The sequence below is a fragment of the Tupaia chinensis genome, unplaced genomic scaffold, assembly GCF_000334495.1.
Source record: "Tupaia chinensis unplaced genomic scaffold, TupChi_1.0 Scaffold000377_2, whole genome shotgun sequence".
Lineage (NCBI taxonomy): Eukaryota > Metazoa > Chordata > Mammalia > Scandentia > Tupaiidae > Tupaia > Tupaia belangeri.
Window position 1 is genome coordinate 1267125 of NW_006159876.1, and position 20617 is coordinate 1287741.

Sequence of the window (20617 nt, forward strand, 5' to 3'; positions counted from 1 at the left end):
GAGAGATTTTCACTGTAGGGCACGTGCGCTTGCCAGACAGACAGAGAGACATAGAGACAGAAAGCGAGAAATCACCCCCCAGGGGGGATGGTCACGCCGCAATCCCTTCTCCATTCTCCTCTCAGGATCTTGGGCATGCACGCACACGCGCCCAGTGTGAGTTTTCAGCCACCGGGTCCCGGACGCGAACTGCGGTCGACTACGTGGGAGTCCAGCGACATAGCCATTACGCTAACTGCTGGTTCCTATAGTAGTGCAGGTTTAAAGACACGGTGCTTGGGAGGATGGATTTTCTGTCCTCTTTTTTATTCTTTTTCTTTTTTTAAAGAATTATTTACTTAATTTTATTTGTTATTATAATTTTTTAAATTTGACTAGAGAGAGAGAGAGAGAAAGGGACAGTGAGAAAGCAAGCTGCCAGGTCTGGGACTTGATCCATGGTCAGCTATGCAGAGTACCGTGTCTTAATCACCATGCCACCTGCCAGCCTCACCTCTTTTTTTCTTACTTCTTAAGTTTTGACATTTGAGCTCTGAGATCTTGGTGGTGTGTGGGTATGTGCACATGTGTGCACACGTACGTGGGCACGTGAGTGCAGGGAAGGGGGAAAGGGGGCAGTCTATGAGAACCAGCAGTTTCTGGCACACGGTGGGAGGAAACTGGTTAAACACAATCCAGCGGAGTGGCTCTGACAGGGAGTAGAGAGATGAGAGACCCAGTCGGCCCGGAAGCCCTCCTTCTTCAAACCCCTCGCCATGCCAGGTGCACTGGACCTTTTCTGTCTTGCCCATAGAGAGCATGCGCTCACTGGAGACAGAGCGAGAGGGAAGTGAGATCGCCCCTTAGGGGGATGGCCACGTGACATTCCCTTGTCCTCCATCCTCCTCTCGGGGTACTGGCTATGCTCACATACGTGCCCGGCATGCTTTTCAGGCCACTGGGTCCTAGACTGAAAGTGCACCCAGCCCCGTGGGACCCAGCACCTCCATCACCACGCCATGTGAACAGGACGCAGTGTAACGAGGAACAGCGCTTGGTGAATGTCCAAATAGGAACAAGTAAATACCAACAGCAATGACTCATTTTGAAGATCTAAAACCAAAGTGACGAGGCTGGTGGATGGCATTGTAGTTAAGGCGCTGGACTTTTACATGGCTGTCTATGGTTCGAGTCCCAGACCTGGCAACTTGCTTTCTCACTTTCTCTTCTCCCCTTGCTCTCTGGTCAAATTTTAAAAAATGAATAAATGAATAAATACAATAAAATAAAAAAACAACAAAGGAAACAAGGTGATGATGAAATCCTGGACCAGGAGGGAGTGATCAGAAACTCTTACAGCCCTTTTGTCTGAGGCAGAGGGCCCGGGGAGGAGCCTGTGGCTGCCTCTCAGCTTCCCGCCCTCTCTCCCCCTTGGTGGTAAGAACCCTGACTTTAGCAGGGAACACTGGCACCCAGCAAAACACAGCACCCTGCCCTCGCCCCTACAGTGGCCCATGGCACACCAGCAAAGATGCTGAGTGCCGGCTCCTAAAAGTCTGTCCTTACAACAGTCAGGGGGCTGACCTCGCAGGTTAGCTAAGGGAGCCAGATCCCACACAGCTGACCGCAGTTCGAGTCCTGACTCCAGTGGCTGAAAAACATACCTGATGTGTGTGTGTGTGTGTGTGTCCCAAATTCCTTCAGGTTGGAGAAATGGAGGAGGCTCCTTTGGCTCTTAAATTAGAAGGAATTCTCAGATCCGTTTATGGACTCTACTTTTTGACTCCTTCAACAAGGGAATACCCTGTCTTGTTAAACTGCTGTTTTTGTTGTTGTTGATGTTTCTTTCTCTCTCTTTTTTTTTTTTTTAGAGAGAGAGATTTTTGCTATAGGATGTGTGCACTCACTGAAGAGAGAGACAGAGGGACAGAAAGCAAGAAATCACCCCTCCATTCCAAGGGGGATGGTCACGCCACAATCTTTTCTCTCCTCCATTCACCTCTCCGGATTTTGGGCATGCACACACGTGTCCGGCATGAGTTTGAAGCTGCTGAGTCTGGGATGCGAACCACGGTTGTCTACATGGGAGTCCAGCAACGTAACCATTACTCCATCTGCTAGTCCTGAAGCTGTTTTTATTTTTAATTATATAGAGTTGGAGCTAATTCCACCAATAAAAAGGTAAGAGATTGGTTTTAAAATTGAGTGTTATTTGGAAAGAGAGTATATTTAGTGATTAACCTTAGCTTTGCTAAATTAAGTTAAAAATTTAGAGAAAGTTAATTAGATGCTAGAAATAGAATATGATTTCTACATGAATGGAAAGGATAAAAGGGAGGAAAAATGAACTTACCCCAATAGGGTGGAGAAAGAAGAACCAGTCCAAAAAGTACTGTAGAAAGTACAGAATTGGACCGTAGGAAAAATGCAAATACATCAATAAACAGGAAGTAAAGAGGTCATTAAACTAGTTAATTAAAAGAGCCTTAGATGAAATTAAAAACATCAACAATAAAATGCAGAGATTTCTTTAAAACAAAAGAACACAGAAGTAAAGGGATAATAAAACATAGCAGACCAATACTAACCCAGAGAAGATGGTGCAGCTATTATTAATGTCAGATAAAAATAAAATTTAAGGTGAGCTATATTAGAGATACAGAGAGTCATTACATAAAGATAAAAGAAACACTTCAAAATGAAGATGTACTATTTTGACAGAGGCACGTAACCTTAAAACATACAAAGCAGTAACAGATTGAACTGTAAAAACAAAGACAAAGCTGCAGAGTAGTGGCAGATTTTAACACTCCTCTCTTAGAAAATGATGGACTAGGGACTGGCAGGTGTATAGTGGTTAAAGACGCTGGACTCCCACGTGGCCGCCCACAGTTCGAGTCCCGGACTTGGCAGCTTGTTTTCTCCCTTTCTTTTTCTCTGGTCAAATTGAAAAATAATGGTAATAAATAAATAAATAATTCTTAAAAAAAAAAGAAAATGATGGACTACAGCAGGTGGGAAATTAGTATAGCTGTAAAATATTTGAGTAACACAATTAACAAGCTTGATCCAAGGGACGGACATGGGATACCACTGAGCAATTAGAGAACATACTTTTCTTTTCAAGCAAAGAGCGAACCCTGAAAAACAACCTACTTTGTGCTAAGGAAGTCTCAACAAATAACTAAGATCCGATGTTATACAGACCACATTTTCAGACGAAAGTACATTAAATTAAAAAGGTGGCAGGGTGATTAAGGGTGCTGGACTCCAGCATGACCTAATGTGGTTTGAGTCCCAGACCTGGAGACTTGCTTTCTCACTTTCCCGCTCTCTGTACTTCTCTGGTCAAATTAAAATAAGTAAATAAAGAAAGTTAAATAAAATAATTCTTTAAAATTAAAATTAAGATAAACTATTTTTAAAAAAGCAATAACAAGATAACATCTCTTAATATTTGGAAATCAAAAATACTTGTTGGAGCCAGCAGATGGCATGGTGGTTAAGGTGTTGGACTTTCTCATGGCCGACTGTGGTTCGAGTCCTGGATCTGGCACCTTGAAACTCATGCCAGGCATGTGTGTGTACGTTCCCAAAATCCAAGGAGGAGAAGGGATTGCGATGTGGCCACCTCCCCACCTCCCGGGGGTGGTGATTTCCCACTTTCTCTCACACTGTCTTTCTCCTGCAAGCACATACACCCTGAGGCAAAACCTTTAAAAAAAATCATAAATACTTCTAAATAACTTGCAGGTCAAAAACCAAATTCTAATTGAAGTTGGAAATTACTTAGAACTTGAATGACAATGAAAACACTACATATAAACATTTGTGGGATGCAGCTAAAGCAATACTTAAGAGGGCAACTGATAGCTCTGGGGGCCAGCAGGTGGCATAGTGGTTGGGGTCACTTAACTCTCATATGGCCGACTGTGGTTCAAGTCCTGGAACCGGTGGCTTGCTCTCTTTATCTCTTTTCTCTCTGTCTCTGATCAAAATGGAAAAGTAATTATAATAAATAATCTTAAAAAAAGGATTATTATAAAAAAAAGAAGGCAACTTATGGCTCCGTAGGTGTATATTAGGGGCAAAGATTATAAATTCATAATCTACATTTCCAATTCAATACTAATAAACAGAACAACAAAAAGTAAATCCAACGAAATCATAAGACAGTAAATAATAAAACATGAACACAAAGGAATAAAACAAGGAGCTATCATAGAGATGATCAGGTCAGGAAACACTGGCTTTTAATCCGAGATTAGCAAAGCAGACGCACTAGACAAAATTGGTGAAGAGAAGACGTAAGTAAACATCACCAGGGACAGAAAGCAGAGGACGCGTGACCACCAAACCAGCAGAAGTCATCTGGACGGCAGGAGGCCGACGTCCTTGAGAAGGAAGGGCGATGTCTCCGGGGTGGAGTGTGGAGGGAGACGGGGAGAAAGACGACGGGGAGTGGAAAGGGTGATAAGGAGGGTAACGGGGGCCGGCAGGTGGCGAGGTGGCTGCGGTTCTGGATCCCACATTGCCAGCTGTGGTCGGCATCTCAGACCTGGCGGCTTGTTTTCTTACTTCCTCCCCCTCTGTCTAGTGAGTGCACATGCCCTATAGCAAACTTAAATTAAATTAAAAGAAATACTAAAAAAAAGCACCTCTCACAGGTCAGTCGTGTGTTTCCAGCACTGGGATCACATACTTGACTTCTCAGACCCCTTCACACATCCTTTAAGTTTTGCTATAGGATGTGTGTGCTCACTAGGGAGAAAGGGCAGTGGCCCTTCTTCACTCTCTTCTAGGGATTCTGGGCATGCATGCACCCGTACCCAGTGTGTTCTCCAGTTACCGGATCTAGGACTTGAACTGCTCAGTTGGTCATGTGGGACCCAGCTGCCTTGACCACCATGCTACCAGGTGGTCACTCACTGTTTCATCTGATTTCAAGAAGCATCGTTAATGGGATAGTAAAGGCTGCTACCTTCTTAAATTCCATCTTAATACGAGTTTTTTTTTTTTTTTTTTTTTTTTTTTTTTAAAAAAAGTTTTTTTTTTTATGCTCATCAGAGAGACAGAGACACAGAAAGCAAGAAATCGCCCCCTGGGGGGTATGGCCTTCTCCTCCATTCTCCTCTCAGGAATTTGGGCATGCATGCACACACACCTGGTGTGAGCGTCAAGCCTCTGGGTTGGAGACTTGAACTGCGATCGGCCATGTGGGAGTCTAGTGATGTAACCATTATACCATCTGCTGTCCCAGTAAGAGTTTTTCTGTAATAGTTTTTTCACAGGAAGAAACAAAGTATCACAAAGACTGAAACCAAGGTGGAAAATTTCTGATGCTGTCAAATCAACAACAAACAGAGGAAAAAAGTGCTCAAGACACTGGACACCCGGGCTGGCCCTGTGCGCAGTGGTTAAGCACTGTGTGTTGGGACTCAGATCCCACATGGCCAACTGCGGTTCAAGCCCCAGCCCTGGTGGCCTGAGAAGCACTCAGGGCACGTATGGGTGCATCTGTGTCCCAAACCCTGATGGGATGAGAGACGGAGGGAGGGGGGCTGTGGCACCCACTGGGGTACTTTCTCCGTGTGTGTCTCTGTCTGGTAAATGCTCGTGCCTTCTGACAATAATAAAAATAAAAGGCGTCAGGCAGAACAGTTTTGGGTAAATAACCTTAAATGAAGTACCTTGAGTTTCACTATTTTTTTTTTTAATTTTAAAATTTTTTTGGAGAGGTTTTTGCTATAGGGCGCATGCTCTCACCAGAAAGACAGAGAGAGACACAGAGACAGAAAGCGAGAAATCACCCCCCCCCGGGGGGGATGGTCACACCGCAGTCCCTTCTCCTCCATTCTCCTCTCGGGATCTTGGGCACACACGTACATGCGCCTGGTGTGAGTTTAAGCCACCAGGTCTGGGACTCGAACCGCAGTCAGCTACATGGGAGTTCAGCGACATGGCCGTGACACTAACTGCTGGTCCCGTTTCACTGTTTTCAGCACTCATGTCCCAGAGTATCAAAGCTTGGCTCAGTTCAGTGACTAGGCTGCTTTTAGGGTGAGGGACCATTCAGGGAGGTAAATGGAAATAAGACCCTAACAAGGCCACAGCCCCGGGCCCATCTGTAAGACCAGCCACTGAAAATCCCCACTTGCTCTAGAGCGCCTGCTACTGGTGACCAACGTTTTCCTTTCACACTGCCCCCTCCTTGTTTTAAGAATGATTTATTTTATTAATTATTATGATTAATTATTTAATTTGACTAGAGAGAGACAGAGAGAAAGAGAAAGTGAGACAGGGAAGCCAGGTCTGGACCCTGTGGGAGTCCAGCGCCTTAACCACCATGCCACCTGACGGGCCCTCTCTGTTTTCTTTCTTTTCTTTTAAGGGAAATCCACAAAAAAGGAAACAAACCATGTGAAAATTCTGGTCATTTGGCGTGCCAGCAGCAAATAAAAATCATCACTAGGACCCACTTTTAGCCTTGAGCAATATTTTCTAAAACAAAACACGAAGAACCCATGGTACTTAACTATTCTGTTATTGATTTTCTGGGGCTTGCAAGGTAATGTTGAAGAAAATGAAATGTACGGGAGCCTGAAATGCGTTTTCTGTGGCGGCGAGTGGAGTGACCTGTGTCCTCGAGGCGGCATCGCTGTCATGCAGGGGTGAGCGGCTGGGGCTACACACTCTATCTGCTTGCACGCAGGCCGGCGGCCTCAGCTGCGGAGCCCTGCGAAGCCCAAGCCTGTGTGCGGTGTGAAGACAGTTACTTGGTTACACGCTTGTTTCCGCTGGTAGCCCTGCTCCAGTTCACCCACCGACTTTAGTTCAATAAATCCACTATGGATGTGTTGAGAGGCTTCTGTGAGCAGGAACTGAAATCCGGTTTTTAGAGTCTAGGGACTCTGCCTGGTGTATTTGTGGCTCAGAAAATAGTAAGACCTCACCCTCTGAGGCCTACCCTCCTTACCGACTCCAGAGCAAAATGACCTCACTGCTGCGAGCGTGGACGTTTCTGTGACACCTTCCAAGGAGCCCTGTTTCCTATTCAGGGAGACGGCCTGTTCCCATGTCTATAGGCTCTTTACTACCTACAGGCCACTACAACGTGACACTCCCATCCTAGACACAGAATCTGGAAGTTAAACGAAAACTTGAACCTTCCATTTTGGTCATAGGGTGCAAGTATTAGCTGGAGAGAAACGGAGAGCCAGGGAAAGTGAGAAATCTCTCCGTGGGGGCCCAGGGGGTGAATGGTCATGCTGTAACTCCTCCCCGGAGTTTTGGGCAAGCATGGACACGCGCCTGTTGTGATTTTCAAGCTATTGGGTGGGGGACTTAAGACTGCTTAGCCATGTGGTAGTCCAGTACCTTAACCACCACACCACCTACCGGCCCCACCTTTTCTCTTTTAAAAAATTATTATGGGGCCAGCAGGTGACATGGTGGTTAAGGGCACTGGACTCCCATGTGGTTGGCCACGGTTTGAGTCCCCGACCTGGCAGCTTGCTTTCTCACTTTCCCTCTCTCTCTTGCTCTGTCCCTCTCTGGTCAAATTAAAATAAGTAAAGATAATTCTTAAAAGAAAATGATAATAATAATGAACACGTGAGAAGTCACCCTCTACAGGTGCTACCGCGCTGCGAACCCTTTGCCGCTCCTCAGGCTCCTGGGCACCTGGCACAGTCCCAGTGTGTGAGACCCGAACCCACGGTCAGCCATGTGACCTCCAGCCCTGCAGAGCACCAGCGTCACCGCTGAGCCACAGCGGCTGGGCAGCACGTTCGACTTTCACCTCAACCCTCACGTCTGAATTCAAACCAATTTTCTTGTGTTTTTAGACTTCTTTTTTATTTCTGGGAGAGGTTTTTTGCTATAGGGTGCATGTGCTTGCCAGAAAGACAGAGAGATGCAGAGAGACAGAAAGCGAGAAATCACCCCCCCAGGGGGATGACCACGCCGCAATCCCTTCTCCTCCATTCTCCTCTCGGGATCTGGGGCACACACGCACACGCGCCCAGCATGAATTTAAACTGTCGGGTCTGGGACTCAAACCATATCAAACCATAATTGATTATGTGGGAGTACAGGGATGTAGCCATTACTCCATCTGCTGGTCCCTCCTGTGTTTTAGACTTCTAACAAGCATAGCATCTGATTTCCATATATGAATCTCTATAAATAAGAGAGACAGAGAGACAGAGAGGGAGACAGCAGCTCCCATGGGGAATGGTCACGGCACAATCTCTCCTCCTCAGTCTCTCCCTCCTCTTCGGATTTTGGGCACGCGTACACACGTGCCCAGAGGTTCTCTCGAAACGTCGGGTCCAGGACTTGAACTGTATGGTCTGCCACACGGGATTCAGCTGCGTTAGCCAGCAGGCCATAGAGTCAGCTTGGTTTCCCAAACTAAAATGCAGAATAAATAGCCATATAGAGGAGGAAGAGGGAAGAACAAGAACATAAAAATGGCATCCAGGGGCCAGCAGGTGGCGTGGTGATTAAGGCTGCTGGATTCCTACATGGCCGACCGCAAATCGAGTCCCAGACCTGGCGGCTTGGTTTCTTGCTTTCTCTTTTCTCTCTCTCTCTCTCTCTCTGTTTTTTTCTTGCTCTCTCTTTCTCTCCCTCTGATCAAATTAAAAAAAAAAAGTAAATAAAGTTAAATGAAATAATTCTTTAAAAAAATGGCATCTATTAGCAAAAGTGGATCATAGAAACAGAACTGGTTTTAGGGTCACCGAGTGACAAAGGGCCTTACGCACGTCAGTAAGAGGAGACGCTAGAACAGCAAAACCCAGCAAACAGACAATGTCATAACAATGACCTGAGGATGCCATTGTTTACAAACGCTAAATCCTGACGCACAGATTATACTTAAATGGTCAGGGAGATGTATAATATATTTAAGAAGACCTCAGGTAACTTTGTTTTTCAAGTTTTGATTTTATAAGGACTATAAGGAGGTTGAGGTGGCCATCCCACATGGCCTAGTATATGGTTTGAGTCCCAGACCCAGTGGCTTGAAAAACATGCTGTGCATGCCCCAAATCGGAAGACAGTGGAGAAGGGGTTGCCATTCCCCCGGGGATGCTTACTCACTTTCTGTCTCTCTCCTGCAAGTGCATGTGCCCCTACAGCCCAAACTAAAACTTCCATTATCTGAACACCTTCCTTATGTGGGGGCAGCCCATTCCCTGATGGTGCTGTTACAGCCGTGCTGCCATGTGAGCTCTGTTTACTTATTTAACTACAGGGCGTGTGCGTACGGCAGAGAGAGTCGGTGAGAGAAAGTGAGAAAGCATCCCTCGAGGAGGAAGGACACATGGCAGTTCCTTTCCCTCCATTTTCCCCTTGGGATTTGCGAACACACACGCATGCTCCAGGTGTGCTTTTTCAAGCTGCCAGATCTGAGACCCGAACTGCACAGTTGGCCACGTGGGATCCAGCAGCCTTAACCACCACACACTGGCCGGCCCATACTGGGCTGCGAACACCGACATCAAACACAGCGGTGGCTCTCGCTCTGCACACTGCCTTTCCACGAGGTTCGCCCCGCAGTGCTACGATGTCAGAGGCTCAAGCCTCCCGCCCCCGTCTGGGCGTGGTAGAGACCGCGGAGGCCGCTTAGGCCCAAGTTTATCTCGGTTTCTGCTGCCCAGAGTTTGACTACTTCTGAGATTTATGCTCAAAGTAGAGGGGGGAAAAAAAAAAAAAGAAAAACCTCCCAGAGCAGATTTATAACCTCATCTTGTGTTTTTAATAACAGCAGGGGTGATACCCTATGACATAATCTTGGGGTGACTGCAGGGCAGCTCGGAAAGTCTGTGGGAAGTTTTATATTTGGGGTTTGGAGCATTCTGTAGTGGCAAGGTCAGGTAGGAGAGGGCCAGGGAAATGAGCCAGAGAGCCGGTCAGAGAGTGAGTGTCAGCCGGTTTAATTTTCTGTGTCAACTCTGAAAATTAGATAAACAATGACAAACCAGGCTTTTTAAATGAACTTGTCACTTCTGGTTTTCTTGATACAGGGGAACATTTTTCAAGTCCCAGTAGCTCCAAAGACAGATTTAACCCCTGAGAGGTTTATCCAGGTGTTTGAAAGCCCTCACATCTGAAACAAAAGATTTAGTCCACCCCTTAAAGGAAAAGCTAATTATCCTTGAAATATAAAGACTACTCATAACTGTTAAGTGGACTCTGCCTAGAGCCAGAAGGTCTGGTCTTTTTGCAGAAGGTCTCAACAATTTCCTCATTCCCCCCTTCATTTTTTGCTCCCAATGCAACTCAACCCTTCAACAGGGTTCCCTTGATCTTAACCTCCTTTGCAGACACGTCTTCGACCACATCCTAAGCATTCCTTCCACACCAAGCAGCTCTCCTCTCACCGGCCAGCTGAGTGTGGCCCGCCCTGCCCGTCTTGCCGTCCAGTTGCTCGGAAAAGGTGGGAGGTAGCCATTGCGCCGACTCAGACACGCTCTGTCCATGGGAGTCTACACAGCCTCCAGGACGTGCTCCCCGATATGACTTTGCTACAAGGAAATTTATCCAAACAGAACCTGGTTTGAGTATGTTGATTGAGAAAGAAATGCTTCTATTTATATTTATAGATTCCTGCATTTGTGTAGGGATTTTCATTCCACAAAGCACTTTCTTTTTTTAAAAAAAATATTTAACTTTGTTTATTTATTCATTCATTTTAATTTTACCAGAGAATTATTTTTTAATTTGACCAGAGAGAGAGAAAGCGAGAAAGCAAGCCGTCATGTCTGGGACTCAAACTGAGGTTGACCATGCAGGAGTCCAGCGCCCTTAACCACCTGCTAGCCCCTCCACAAAGCACTTTCAATCTCGTTTTCTTATTCAAGTGTCACAACGACCCCGTGAAGTAGCCGGATGGCGTTACCGTCATTCCCTTGGATTTGCAGAATTGAAAATGATGTGCAGAGAAGTTAAGTGATTTGGCCAAGGCAAAGCTGGGATTTGAACTGGTCGTTAGATCCAAAAGCCTGTGCCTTTGCAGTATGGCAGCCATGGCAACGTAATAGCTGGCTGTGTGAGCTCCCAGTCACCATACACCCCTCCCGAACTCTAGAAGAGTCCCCTCTCACTGTGCCAAGCTTCCAAGTCATCCTCGGTGCCAGTGACCACTGAGAGGAAAAGAGATTCACCAGAAGGCGTGGCTAACCTCAAGTGGCATCGCCCAGGCCTCGTGCATCTGAGCAGAGACTCTGCAGCTCTGCCTCTCCCGGGGGTGCCCACAGCGTGAGGGCTCTGTCTGGGGGCACAGCTGCCTCTGGCTCTCTGGAGCCCTGTGGACTCATCTCCGACACGGCCTTCCCCCGCGGCTCTGCAGTGCGAGCCCAGCACCGACCTCACAGGAAGGCCATGTGTGAGCGGCCAGCACAGGGGCAGCCGTGGGGCCAGTTCTGCAGCTGTGACGACCAAAGGCCCGCATTTGGCAGGATTCCTCATATTCCTCTCCATCGCCTCGAACGCGTGCTCGGGGCAAGAGCTGCGGACACTCGGAGGTTTCTGCCTGTGTCTGCTCGTCTGGCAGCGCACACTGGCGTGGGGCGGGTGGCGGAGAGTTAGAGGCCGTTCTGCTCCCCACGAACAAAGGGCCCTCCCCATGCAGGGAGAAGCCCCTTCCCTGAGCCTCAGACCTAAAAACCCAATGTTCTCCCCATTTAAAACAAGAAGGAGCAGACTTCTCCTGGGTTTAGGATTCCATGTAACTAAAACACAAAATAGAAAAAAGGAATCCCAACTGTTGCGCTCGTGCACAGCCTATAGACAAGACGGCAGCGCCCTCAGACAGCATTTCAAATACAGTTTATTAGTGTGTGATATGAAAAGGGTATTTTTATTGCATGATATAATGCAATGGGACCTTGGGCGCTCTGTGGAAAGACCTCACACTCAGAAGTGTAATGAACCCGTAGTCCCAAAAACATTATACTGTACATTAACCTATCATTAATGGCACATTAGGGCTAGGGGCATTGCACGCTTGCTGGTCAGGGCTCCATCAGGACAGTGTTGAGAAAACCACACAGTCTTCCCGGGCTTAAAACAAATAGAGAAAATAAATATTCCTGATGTCTACGGGCAGCTTTAAAGGAAGTTCAATCCCAGCTCTGCCTTGCAATTTCCAAGCCTGCTTTTTAAAAAGAAGACGAAAGAGACACAACCAAACAAAGGGAGAAGAAAAGGGCCTCCTTGCAGTGCACCCCCAGCTATGGGCTGTGCGGCTCGGTGCCAGCCGGGCAAGGCTGGGTAGACAGGACCTGTGCCAGTAGAGAAGCTGCCCGAGGGACGCTCAGGCCCGGGCCGCTGATGGCACAGCAGGAAGGGGCTCAGAGGTGGGGAGTCCACGCCCTTGACTTTTTATTTTTAAAGGAAGTTTTTTTGCTATTGGTTGTGCTCACCAGAGAGACAGAGAGACAGAAAGTAAGAAATCACCCCTCAGGGAGGATGGCCACACCGTAATCCCTTCTCCAGTCTCCTCTTGGGGTCTTGGGCATGCACATACATGTGCCCAGTGTGAGTTTAAACTACTGGATCCGGGACTCGAATTGCGGTGGACTACTTGGGAGACCAGCAACATAGCCATTACACCATCTGTTGGTCCCCACTTTTTTTTTTGGAGAGGTTTTTGCTATAGGGCATGTGCGCTCGCCTGAAAGACAGAGAGACAGAGAGACAGAAAGCGAGAAATCAACCCCTGGGGGGGATGACCACGCCGCAATCCCTTCTTCTCCATTCTCTTCTCGGGATCTTGGGCACCCACGCACACATGACCAGCGTGTGAATTTAAGCCACCAGGTTCAGGACTCGAACCGCAGTCGACTACATGGGAGTTCAGCGACATAGCCACTGCTGCTCCTGACCCACATTTTTTATTTTAAAGGAAATTTTTTTTTTGCTATAGGCATGTGAGCTCACCAGAGAGACAGAAAGTGAGAAATCACTCCTCAGGGAATGGCCACACCACAAACCCTTCTCCTCCATTCTCTTCTTGGGATTTTGGGCATGCGCACACATGCGCCTGGGGTGGGTTTCAAGCCACTGGGTCCAGGACTCCAACTACGGTTGACTAAGTGGGAGTCCAGTGACGTAACCACTATACCAACTGCTGGTCCCCCAAATAAAACAATTCTTCACAAAAATCATATAGGGCATATCCATATTATGAAGGAGAGACCAGCAGATGGCATAATGGTTACATTGCCAAACTCCCACATAGTCGACCACAGTTTGAGTCCTGGACCTGGTGGTTTAAAACTCATGCCAGGCACATATACATGCACACCCAAACTCTCAGGAGGAGAATGAGGAGAAGGGATTGTGGTGAAGCCACTCCCCTGGGGGGGATGATATCTTGCTTTCTGGCTCTCGAACAAGTGCAAGTGCCCTATAGCAAAAACCTCAAAAACCTCAAAAAAAAAAAAAAAAAAAACAAAAAAAAAAAAAAAAAAAAAGAAATGAGGGAGGGGCCAGCAGGTGGTATGGTGGTTTCAGCACTGGACTCCCATATGGCTAACAGCGGTTCAAGTCCTGGATCTGGTGGCTTGCTTCCTCACTTTTCCTCTCTCTCTCTCTCTAGTCAAATTAAAATTTAATAATAACAACAATAAATACAATTAAGTAAAATAATTAAAAATTTTTTTTAAATGAGGGAGACCTTTATGGGGTATGAGAAAATCACAAAGATATATTAAGTGAAAAAGCAAGATGCAGAATAAAAATAATGAAAGCTTATGCAAGGATATACAAATCACTATTAGCAGTGCTTACCTCTGGGGAAGTGCATGGGAGCCATAGTGGGGGTTCAGAGAGCACTAACTTCTTATATATCCCTCTTTATTATTTAATTACAAAAAAAAAAAAAACTTTTTTTTTTTTTTTTTTGCTATAGGCCACATATGCTTGCTAGAGACAGAGAGAGGGAATGCGAGAAAGCACCCCCTGGGGGGATGGCCACACCACAATCGCTCCTCCTCCATTCTCCCCTCGGGATCTCAGGTACTCGTGTGCACGTCGCCAGCCAGGCCACCAGATCTGGGACTGGACCTGTGTAGTTGGCCATGTGCGATCCAGATGCCTAAACCACCATGCCACCAGCTGGCTCTGAATTTTTAGCCATAAATAAAAAACGAGGTTTAGAAAATAAACAATGAGGGCAGGACTAAACATTTTTGGAAGAAAGTACTATTTTCCAACTCCTATGCTCTGAGCACTTTATGTGCTTCATCTTGTTTGGATTTTTTCTTTTTTTTTTGAGAAGTTTTTGCCATAGGGCACATGAGCTCGCCAGACAGACAGAGACAGAAAGCGAGAAATCACCCCCCAGGGGGGATGGCCACACCACAATCCCTTCTCCTCCGTTCTCCTCTCGGGATCTTGGGCACGCATGCACACGAGCCTGGCGTGAGTTTTAAGCCACCAGGTCCGGGACACGAACCGCGGTCAATCATGTGGGAGTCCAGCGACATAGCCATTACGCTAACTGCTGGTCCCATCTTGTTCGGATTTTTCATACAAACAGGAAGCATACGTAGGTGACTGTTACGCCTCTTTCAGGGAGTGGGAATGACAGGTACAACAATTTGCTCAAGGTGACCCCCTTACCCATCCATCTTCAGTAATGAATGGTTTCTGCAAAACACAGAAATGCGTTCCATACCTGATGCGGCTTGCACCACCTTCGTGGGTGGGGACCGCCTGCCTAGCCTGGCAGGGACCGTGGAGGGGGGGAGAATGCAAAGGCTTTGCAGTGAAATCAAATTTCTGCAAACATCTCTCCGTATCATAAACGGGAAGAGGGCCTCGGGACACCTAGAGCTACACATCACTTAAGTAAATAAGGCCGGGCAACCAGGGCTGACACAAAGGAAGGGAAACAGTTTCTTATCACATATGGATCAGCTTCAAAGGAACCGCACTTCCGTGGACGAGCAGCTGCCTCAGACCTCAGACTCTCAAGGTGACAGCAGAGGCGAGAACTGTCCAGAGAGTCCCCACGTGAGTGGGCAGTGTGGGCCAAGAAAGTTTACCCTCTGTTTTCTCCTCCCTCCATTCTTCCCAAAGAGTCTTGCTATTTTGGGGTGGCAGGCTGCAGCAACACTTTAGAATGCGAGATTTTATTTGTCCTAGGGTCTGCCAGCACGTGCTGTAATTAAAATGTTGATTAGTAAACAGTTTAAATATATGACAGACAATGCAGTTAAAGCCTACAGTTAGGTCAATATGTGATTTAGATTTGCCATTTAAAAAATCTCATTTAAATTTTGCATACATTAATCACTACCATACTTCAAGGTTCTGATATCCACCTGACTACAATATTAAAATAAAACTTGCTGCCCCAGGGAAATCCTACTTATTCTTAATTGTTTCGAGGCTTTGATGGGCTTTTAATCTAAGATTAATTTATGCAATTTTAAATAACTCTTCTTATGATTAATAAGCTTGAAAATTAAAAGGAGTCTAAAGCAATTATAATGAGCATTTGGTCATAACCTCATTAGAAGAAGGAGTGAAGGATACAGCTCTGGAATTCTTACAAGACTACAATTTAAGGTTACTTTTGGAGAAGTCAAACATAGTTCCCGAAATTGCAAAGGCAGGTTAGCAAAGGTCAGTGTTAAAATGACGGCTAGCTAGATTAGCATACTAATGACTTCCCTGATAGTGACAGAAAGGACACTGAAGAGAAGATGCAGAGAGAGAGACAAACGCCCCGCCGGAGAAGCTACGGGCTCTGAACTCGGTTCCGTTCTTCTGCCCAGAGACCTTCATGGGATTTCAGAAAGAGCCAGAGGGCTAGAACGTTCCTGTTCATGAAACATTTTCAGCCAGCGAGTGGGGCCCACCCCGAACCCGTAGTAAGGCTCGGCTTGCGGTGAGCCATGTCCAGCTGCTTCCCTGCCTGAGGGCCAACAGCAGCTCCCTGCTGGAGCCTCCTCGGTGGGATGGTGGGATGCAAAGTCCTCCAGACCAGATCGGCCCCACCCAGCCAGCTTTACCCCCATGTTTCCAGGGGTCTGCTCTGCCTGGGCCAGGATGGGCTCCTCATTGTTCTTGCTAGCTTCCGCCTGCAGTTTTCTCTTCCTGAAATGCCTGCCCACTGCTGGGATTAGCAGTGATGACGAGGATGACAGTAAGGTTACCATTTACCCAGCCGCTGTGCTCAGGGTGTGACATACTTTCACTTCACTTAAATTTCACGCTCTGTGAGACCAATTTTTTTTTTTTGAAGCCAGAGGGCGCATGCGCACATGTGCAAGGGAAAAAAAAAAAAGCGCTTCCACCAGGGCCCAGCCATGCTGCAATTCTATTTCCTCTAGTTTTCCAGCCTGTCCGGATCCTGGGCAGGCACGTGCCTGAGGTTTCTCCAGCTGCCAGAGCTAGGACTCAAATCCTGTTCAGCCATGCAGGCTGTGGCTTCCTCTGTACAGCACGTAACTACTGCGCTATGGGCCCCACCTGAGATCCCAGGAAGAACCCCGAGGCTGAGAGGGGGCCGTTCTCCATCAGAGACGGGCAGCCGGGACGGGACGGGTGCTCTCGCAGCGAGGCTCTCCCCTGTGGTCACTTCGTAGTCACTGGGCTCAGGTGGGTTCTGGCAAGCCTGTTATGTCCAGGGACTGCATGTCCTCCAGACTGCTGGGGTCCCTGGCCACGCTCCTCCGAGTTGTCACACTGCTCATGTCAGCAGCCCCAGCTACCCTGCCTTCTCTAAATGTCCCCAGTGGGCATGTCTCGCCTGCTGTCTCTCATATTCTTTCTGAACCTGTCACAGCTCCTCACAGACCTGTGTTGATTAACCAACAGTCTCATGGTAATTCCCTCCAACGGGATGTGGCATTCTACCGATCCCAGAGGCACACACACAGTTAAGGTCTCCAACAACTGTGGAGGGACAAGCCTCAGAGACCCGCCAGGGAGTGCCAACTGCAACGTCCCACATGCACGCACTGTGAGAAGTCACGTTAAGCTCCACTAGACACATCTGTCTTCCAAGAAGCTACTAGTTGGAGACAAGAGACAGAGGAGAAAATCATGGCTTGGACCTCACGTATGTCTAGCACTTTATAGTTCACAAACACACTCTTCAAAATTTTTATTTATTGGGACCAGTAGGTGGCATAGTGATTAGGGTGCTGGACTCCCACATGGCCAACTGCAGTTCGAGTCTTGGATCCAGTGGCTTAACACTCATGTCCAGCATGAGTGTATGTGTGTGCATGCATGCCTAAAATCCTGAGAGGAGAATGGAGAAAGGATTGTGGTGTGGTCAAACCGCTGGGGGTGGGTGGGGTGATTTCTCTCTTTCTCTCTGTCTCTGGTAAGTGCATGCAACCTATAGCAAAAACAAAAACAAAAACAAAACAAAACAAAACAAAACAAAACCAAAACAAAAAAACTCTCTTAAGCTATTTTTAAAAAAAATTTATGAGGCCAGCAGGTGGCATGGTAGTTGGGGGTGCTGGATTCCCACATGGCTGACTGTGGTTGGAGTCCCAGACCTTGCCACTTGCTTTCTCGCTTTCCCTCTCTCTCTCTGTCCTTCTCTGGTCAGATTAAAATAAATAAATCAAATAAATAAAACAAAGTTAAATAAAATAATTCTTTTTAAAAAAGTATTATTATTTTTTAGTTTGCCACAGGGTATGGGGTGGGGAGGAGAAAGTGAAAGATCACCCCCTAGGCTGGATGGCCATGCTGCAATCCCTCTCCTCTTGGGATTTGGGCATACACACACACATGCCTGGTATGTTTTCTAAGCCATCAAGTCAAGGACTCAAAGTGCGCAGTTGGCCAGGAGGAGCCAGTCGACCCAGCCTCACACAACCTGCTGGCCCTGTTTATTATTTTAAAAATTATTTAAAAAAATATGCTGGAGGGCATGTGCATTCACTGGAGAGAAAGACACAGAGTGTCAACTCCCTGGGGTAGTATCGCACCACAGTTCCTTCTCCATTCTCCTTTCAGGATTTTGTGTTTTTTCAAGCTGGGACTAGAATTACCAGTTGGCCATATGAGATCTGGCTGCCTTAACCAAACACCACCTGGCTGGCCTGCAAACGTTTTTCATCAGCTGCACCCTTCATATGTTAGGACTAGAACAAGACACCCTTGTGAGGTTGCCACCGTCAGCCCACTTACAGCGGAAGCTGCTCAGGCCCAGGGAAGCCCTCCCGGTAACTCGTCACCCTCTCTGCTTCTCAGCTCACACTGACACCACAGACTGATCTCCAGGCTCCAGAGCCCGTCCTCAGCCTCCCCAGACCTCATACACAGAGGGTTGGGCATGTCCTGCTGGCTGCCAGGGCACGGATCTTTCCACCTTTCCACTTGTACCCTGTGGCCGCGGGTGTGAGCGAGGTCATGGCTCGGTGCTGGCTCCCGCGGTGCCCACTGCTAGAACGCCATGGGGCACAGACCTCTGTGGGCTGTTGCCGTCCAGGCCCCATTCCCTGCCCGACCGCCGCCGCAGTCTGGCGCCCTGCTCTGTGACCTGGCTACTCTGTACCACATGCACTCCTATGTCCAGGGTGGCACCACCACCGTCTGGCTGTTTCGTGGAGTTCCTTGTGATCATTTATTGAACAGGGATTCCCAAACAGGTGCAAGTCCCCTGGCCCTGGACGAGCTGTAGGGGACCTGGTGGGTATGTAAAGGGTGCCTTCCTTCCTCTCCAGACCGTCAGCTCCCTGGGGGCAGGACTGGTGTCACTGGGTGCTTACCACCCCCAGGGGTCACATTGCACTGCTTCCTCCTCCATCCCATCTGGATTTTGGACATGCATGTATGTACATGCGCCTGGTGTGCTTTTCAAACCACTGGTCATATGGGATGCAGTTTTCCCAACTACTAGGCCATGAGTCAGCTCTAGATATAGTTTTTTTGTTTTTTTTTTTTAAGAAAAAAAATTTAAATTTAACTTTCTTTATTTTTATTTGACCTGAGAGGGACACAGTGAGATAGAGAGGGAAAGTGAGAAAGCAAGTCACCAGGGGCAGGACTTGAGTCAGCCATGTGGGAGACTAGTACCCTTAACCACCACGCCACTTGGCCCTCGGTCTAGTTTTCACGTAGTTAGAATAGTCCTGTGTTCTTCCTGGCTGTGTGGCTCCAGGCAGAGCATTAACCTCTCCTAATTTTCGCATCAGTAAAATACAAACAAGAATAACTCACACCCGGCGCCAGCAGGTAGTGTAGTAGCTAAGATGCTGGATTAACCACACGCTGACCATGGTTTGAGTCCCAGAACTGGCATCTTGCTTTCTCACTTTCCCTCCCTCTCTGGAGAATTAAAATAAATAAGTAAGTAAGTAAAGTTAAATAGATAAGTCTTTTTTTTTTTTTTAAGAGGTTTCGCTATAGGGCGCGTGCGCTTGCCAGACAGACACAGAGAGACAGAGAGACAGAAAGCGTGAAATCACCCCCCAGTGGGATGGCCACGCCGCAATCCTTTCTCCTCCATTCTCCTCTCGGGATCTTGGGCATGCACACAGATGCGCCTGGCGTGAGTTTTAAGCCATCGGGTCCAGCACTAGAACTGCGGTCAGCTACATGGGAGTCCAGTGACATAGTCATTAATGCTAACTGCTGGTCTCCAAATAGATAAGTCTTTAATCAAGAAAAATATGGTGTTCATGTGAAGGTCAAACAAAACAACTGATATGGAAGAACTTTGTAACTCAGATATTTCAAATTACTAATAATTTTTATATAATAAAAGCATTACTTTTTAAAAGTATAAGAATAGATGCTTTGCAAATTCATCCATAACCCCAAGTTAGGTAAAATGGTTACTCCAGTTTGTTTTAAGTTAGTTCAGAGAGAATAAGCCCTATTTGATTCTGGCCAGTGTGGACGTGAGAGGGTCTGGTGCGTTTCCTCGTGCTCCAAGCTGGGTCTCATGTCTGTGTGCGGAAAGTACATCTTCACAGGAACGCCTGCTGTGCCCTGAGGCCCACTCCTGCCTGCCCATGCGCAAACCTTTCCTGGATACCCGTGGCGGGAAAAAAGGCCTTTCTTCTCCCATAACTCACTTTACCTGTTAAATTCTTATCAATTCAGGACCAGCTGGTGGCGTGGCGGTTAAGGTGCTGGATCCCACATAGCCAACTGAGCGGTTTGAGTCCCAAACTCAGCAGCTTGAAAAACACGCTGGGAGAATGTGCCCGTGTGCCCGAAATCCTGAGAGGAGAAGGGACTGCAATGTGGCCATCCCCCCTGAGGGGTGATTTCTCACTTTCCTTCTCTCTCGCTCACCCTGTAGCAAAACAGCTAAAATAAAACAAAACATTTATCATTTTAATCCAAGAGCCATTTACTGAGTCTTACTCGGGGCTAGGGGACGGGGCTAAGGACACAGAGGCCAATGAGACATGTTCTTGGCATTAGAAGCCATGCCAGTGGTGCACTAGTGGGTGGGCGCGTGACATGTGAGGGACGGGAGGCCACTGAATCACTGGGCTGGCCTGGGGAAGTTCAGCTCCTTGGGTCCTGGAGGCTGGGAGGCCTTCACTAGGTGGGCACCAGGAAACAGCACAGGCAGGGTAATGCTGGGGAAAGCCGTGAGTGGGCCTGCCACAACTCTGGAGGCAGGGCAGGCCGG

At 47.5% G+C, this 20617-nt stretch overlaps 1 protein-coding gene across 11 annotated transcripts in view; it reads right to left on the reverse strand.

The window, feature by feature from the left end:
- The window catches only part of MAP2K5 (mitogen-activated protein kinase kinase 5), a 332934-nt gene that overhangs the window by 12632 nt on the left and 299685 nt on the right, over window positions 1–20617 (reverse strand). The window contains exon 22 of one of the 11 annotated variants that reach the window (XM_014589742.2): window positions 6452–6730. The exons of 9 other annotated variants lie outside the window; for them this stretch is intronic. In XM_014589742.2, the coding sequence (XP_014445228.1) occupies window positions 6674–6730 (57 nt within the window). In that variant the 3' untranslated portion in view covers window positions 6452–6673. Of the gene's footprint in view, window positions 1–6451; window positions 6731–9900; window positions 10515–20617 lie in introns of those variants that run through there. One more of the 11 variants, XM_014589745.1, reaches the window with a different exon arrangement.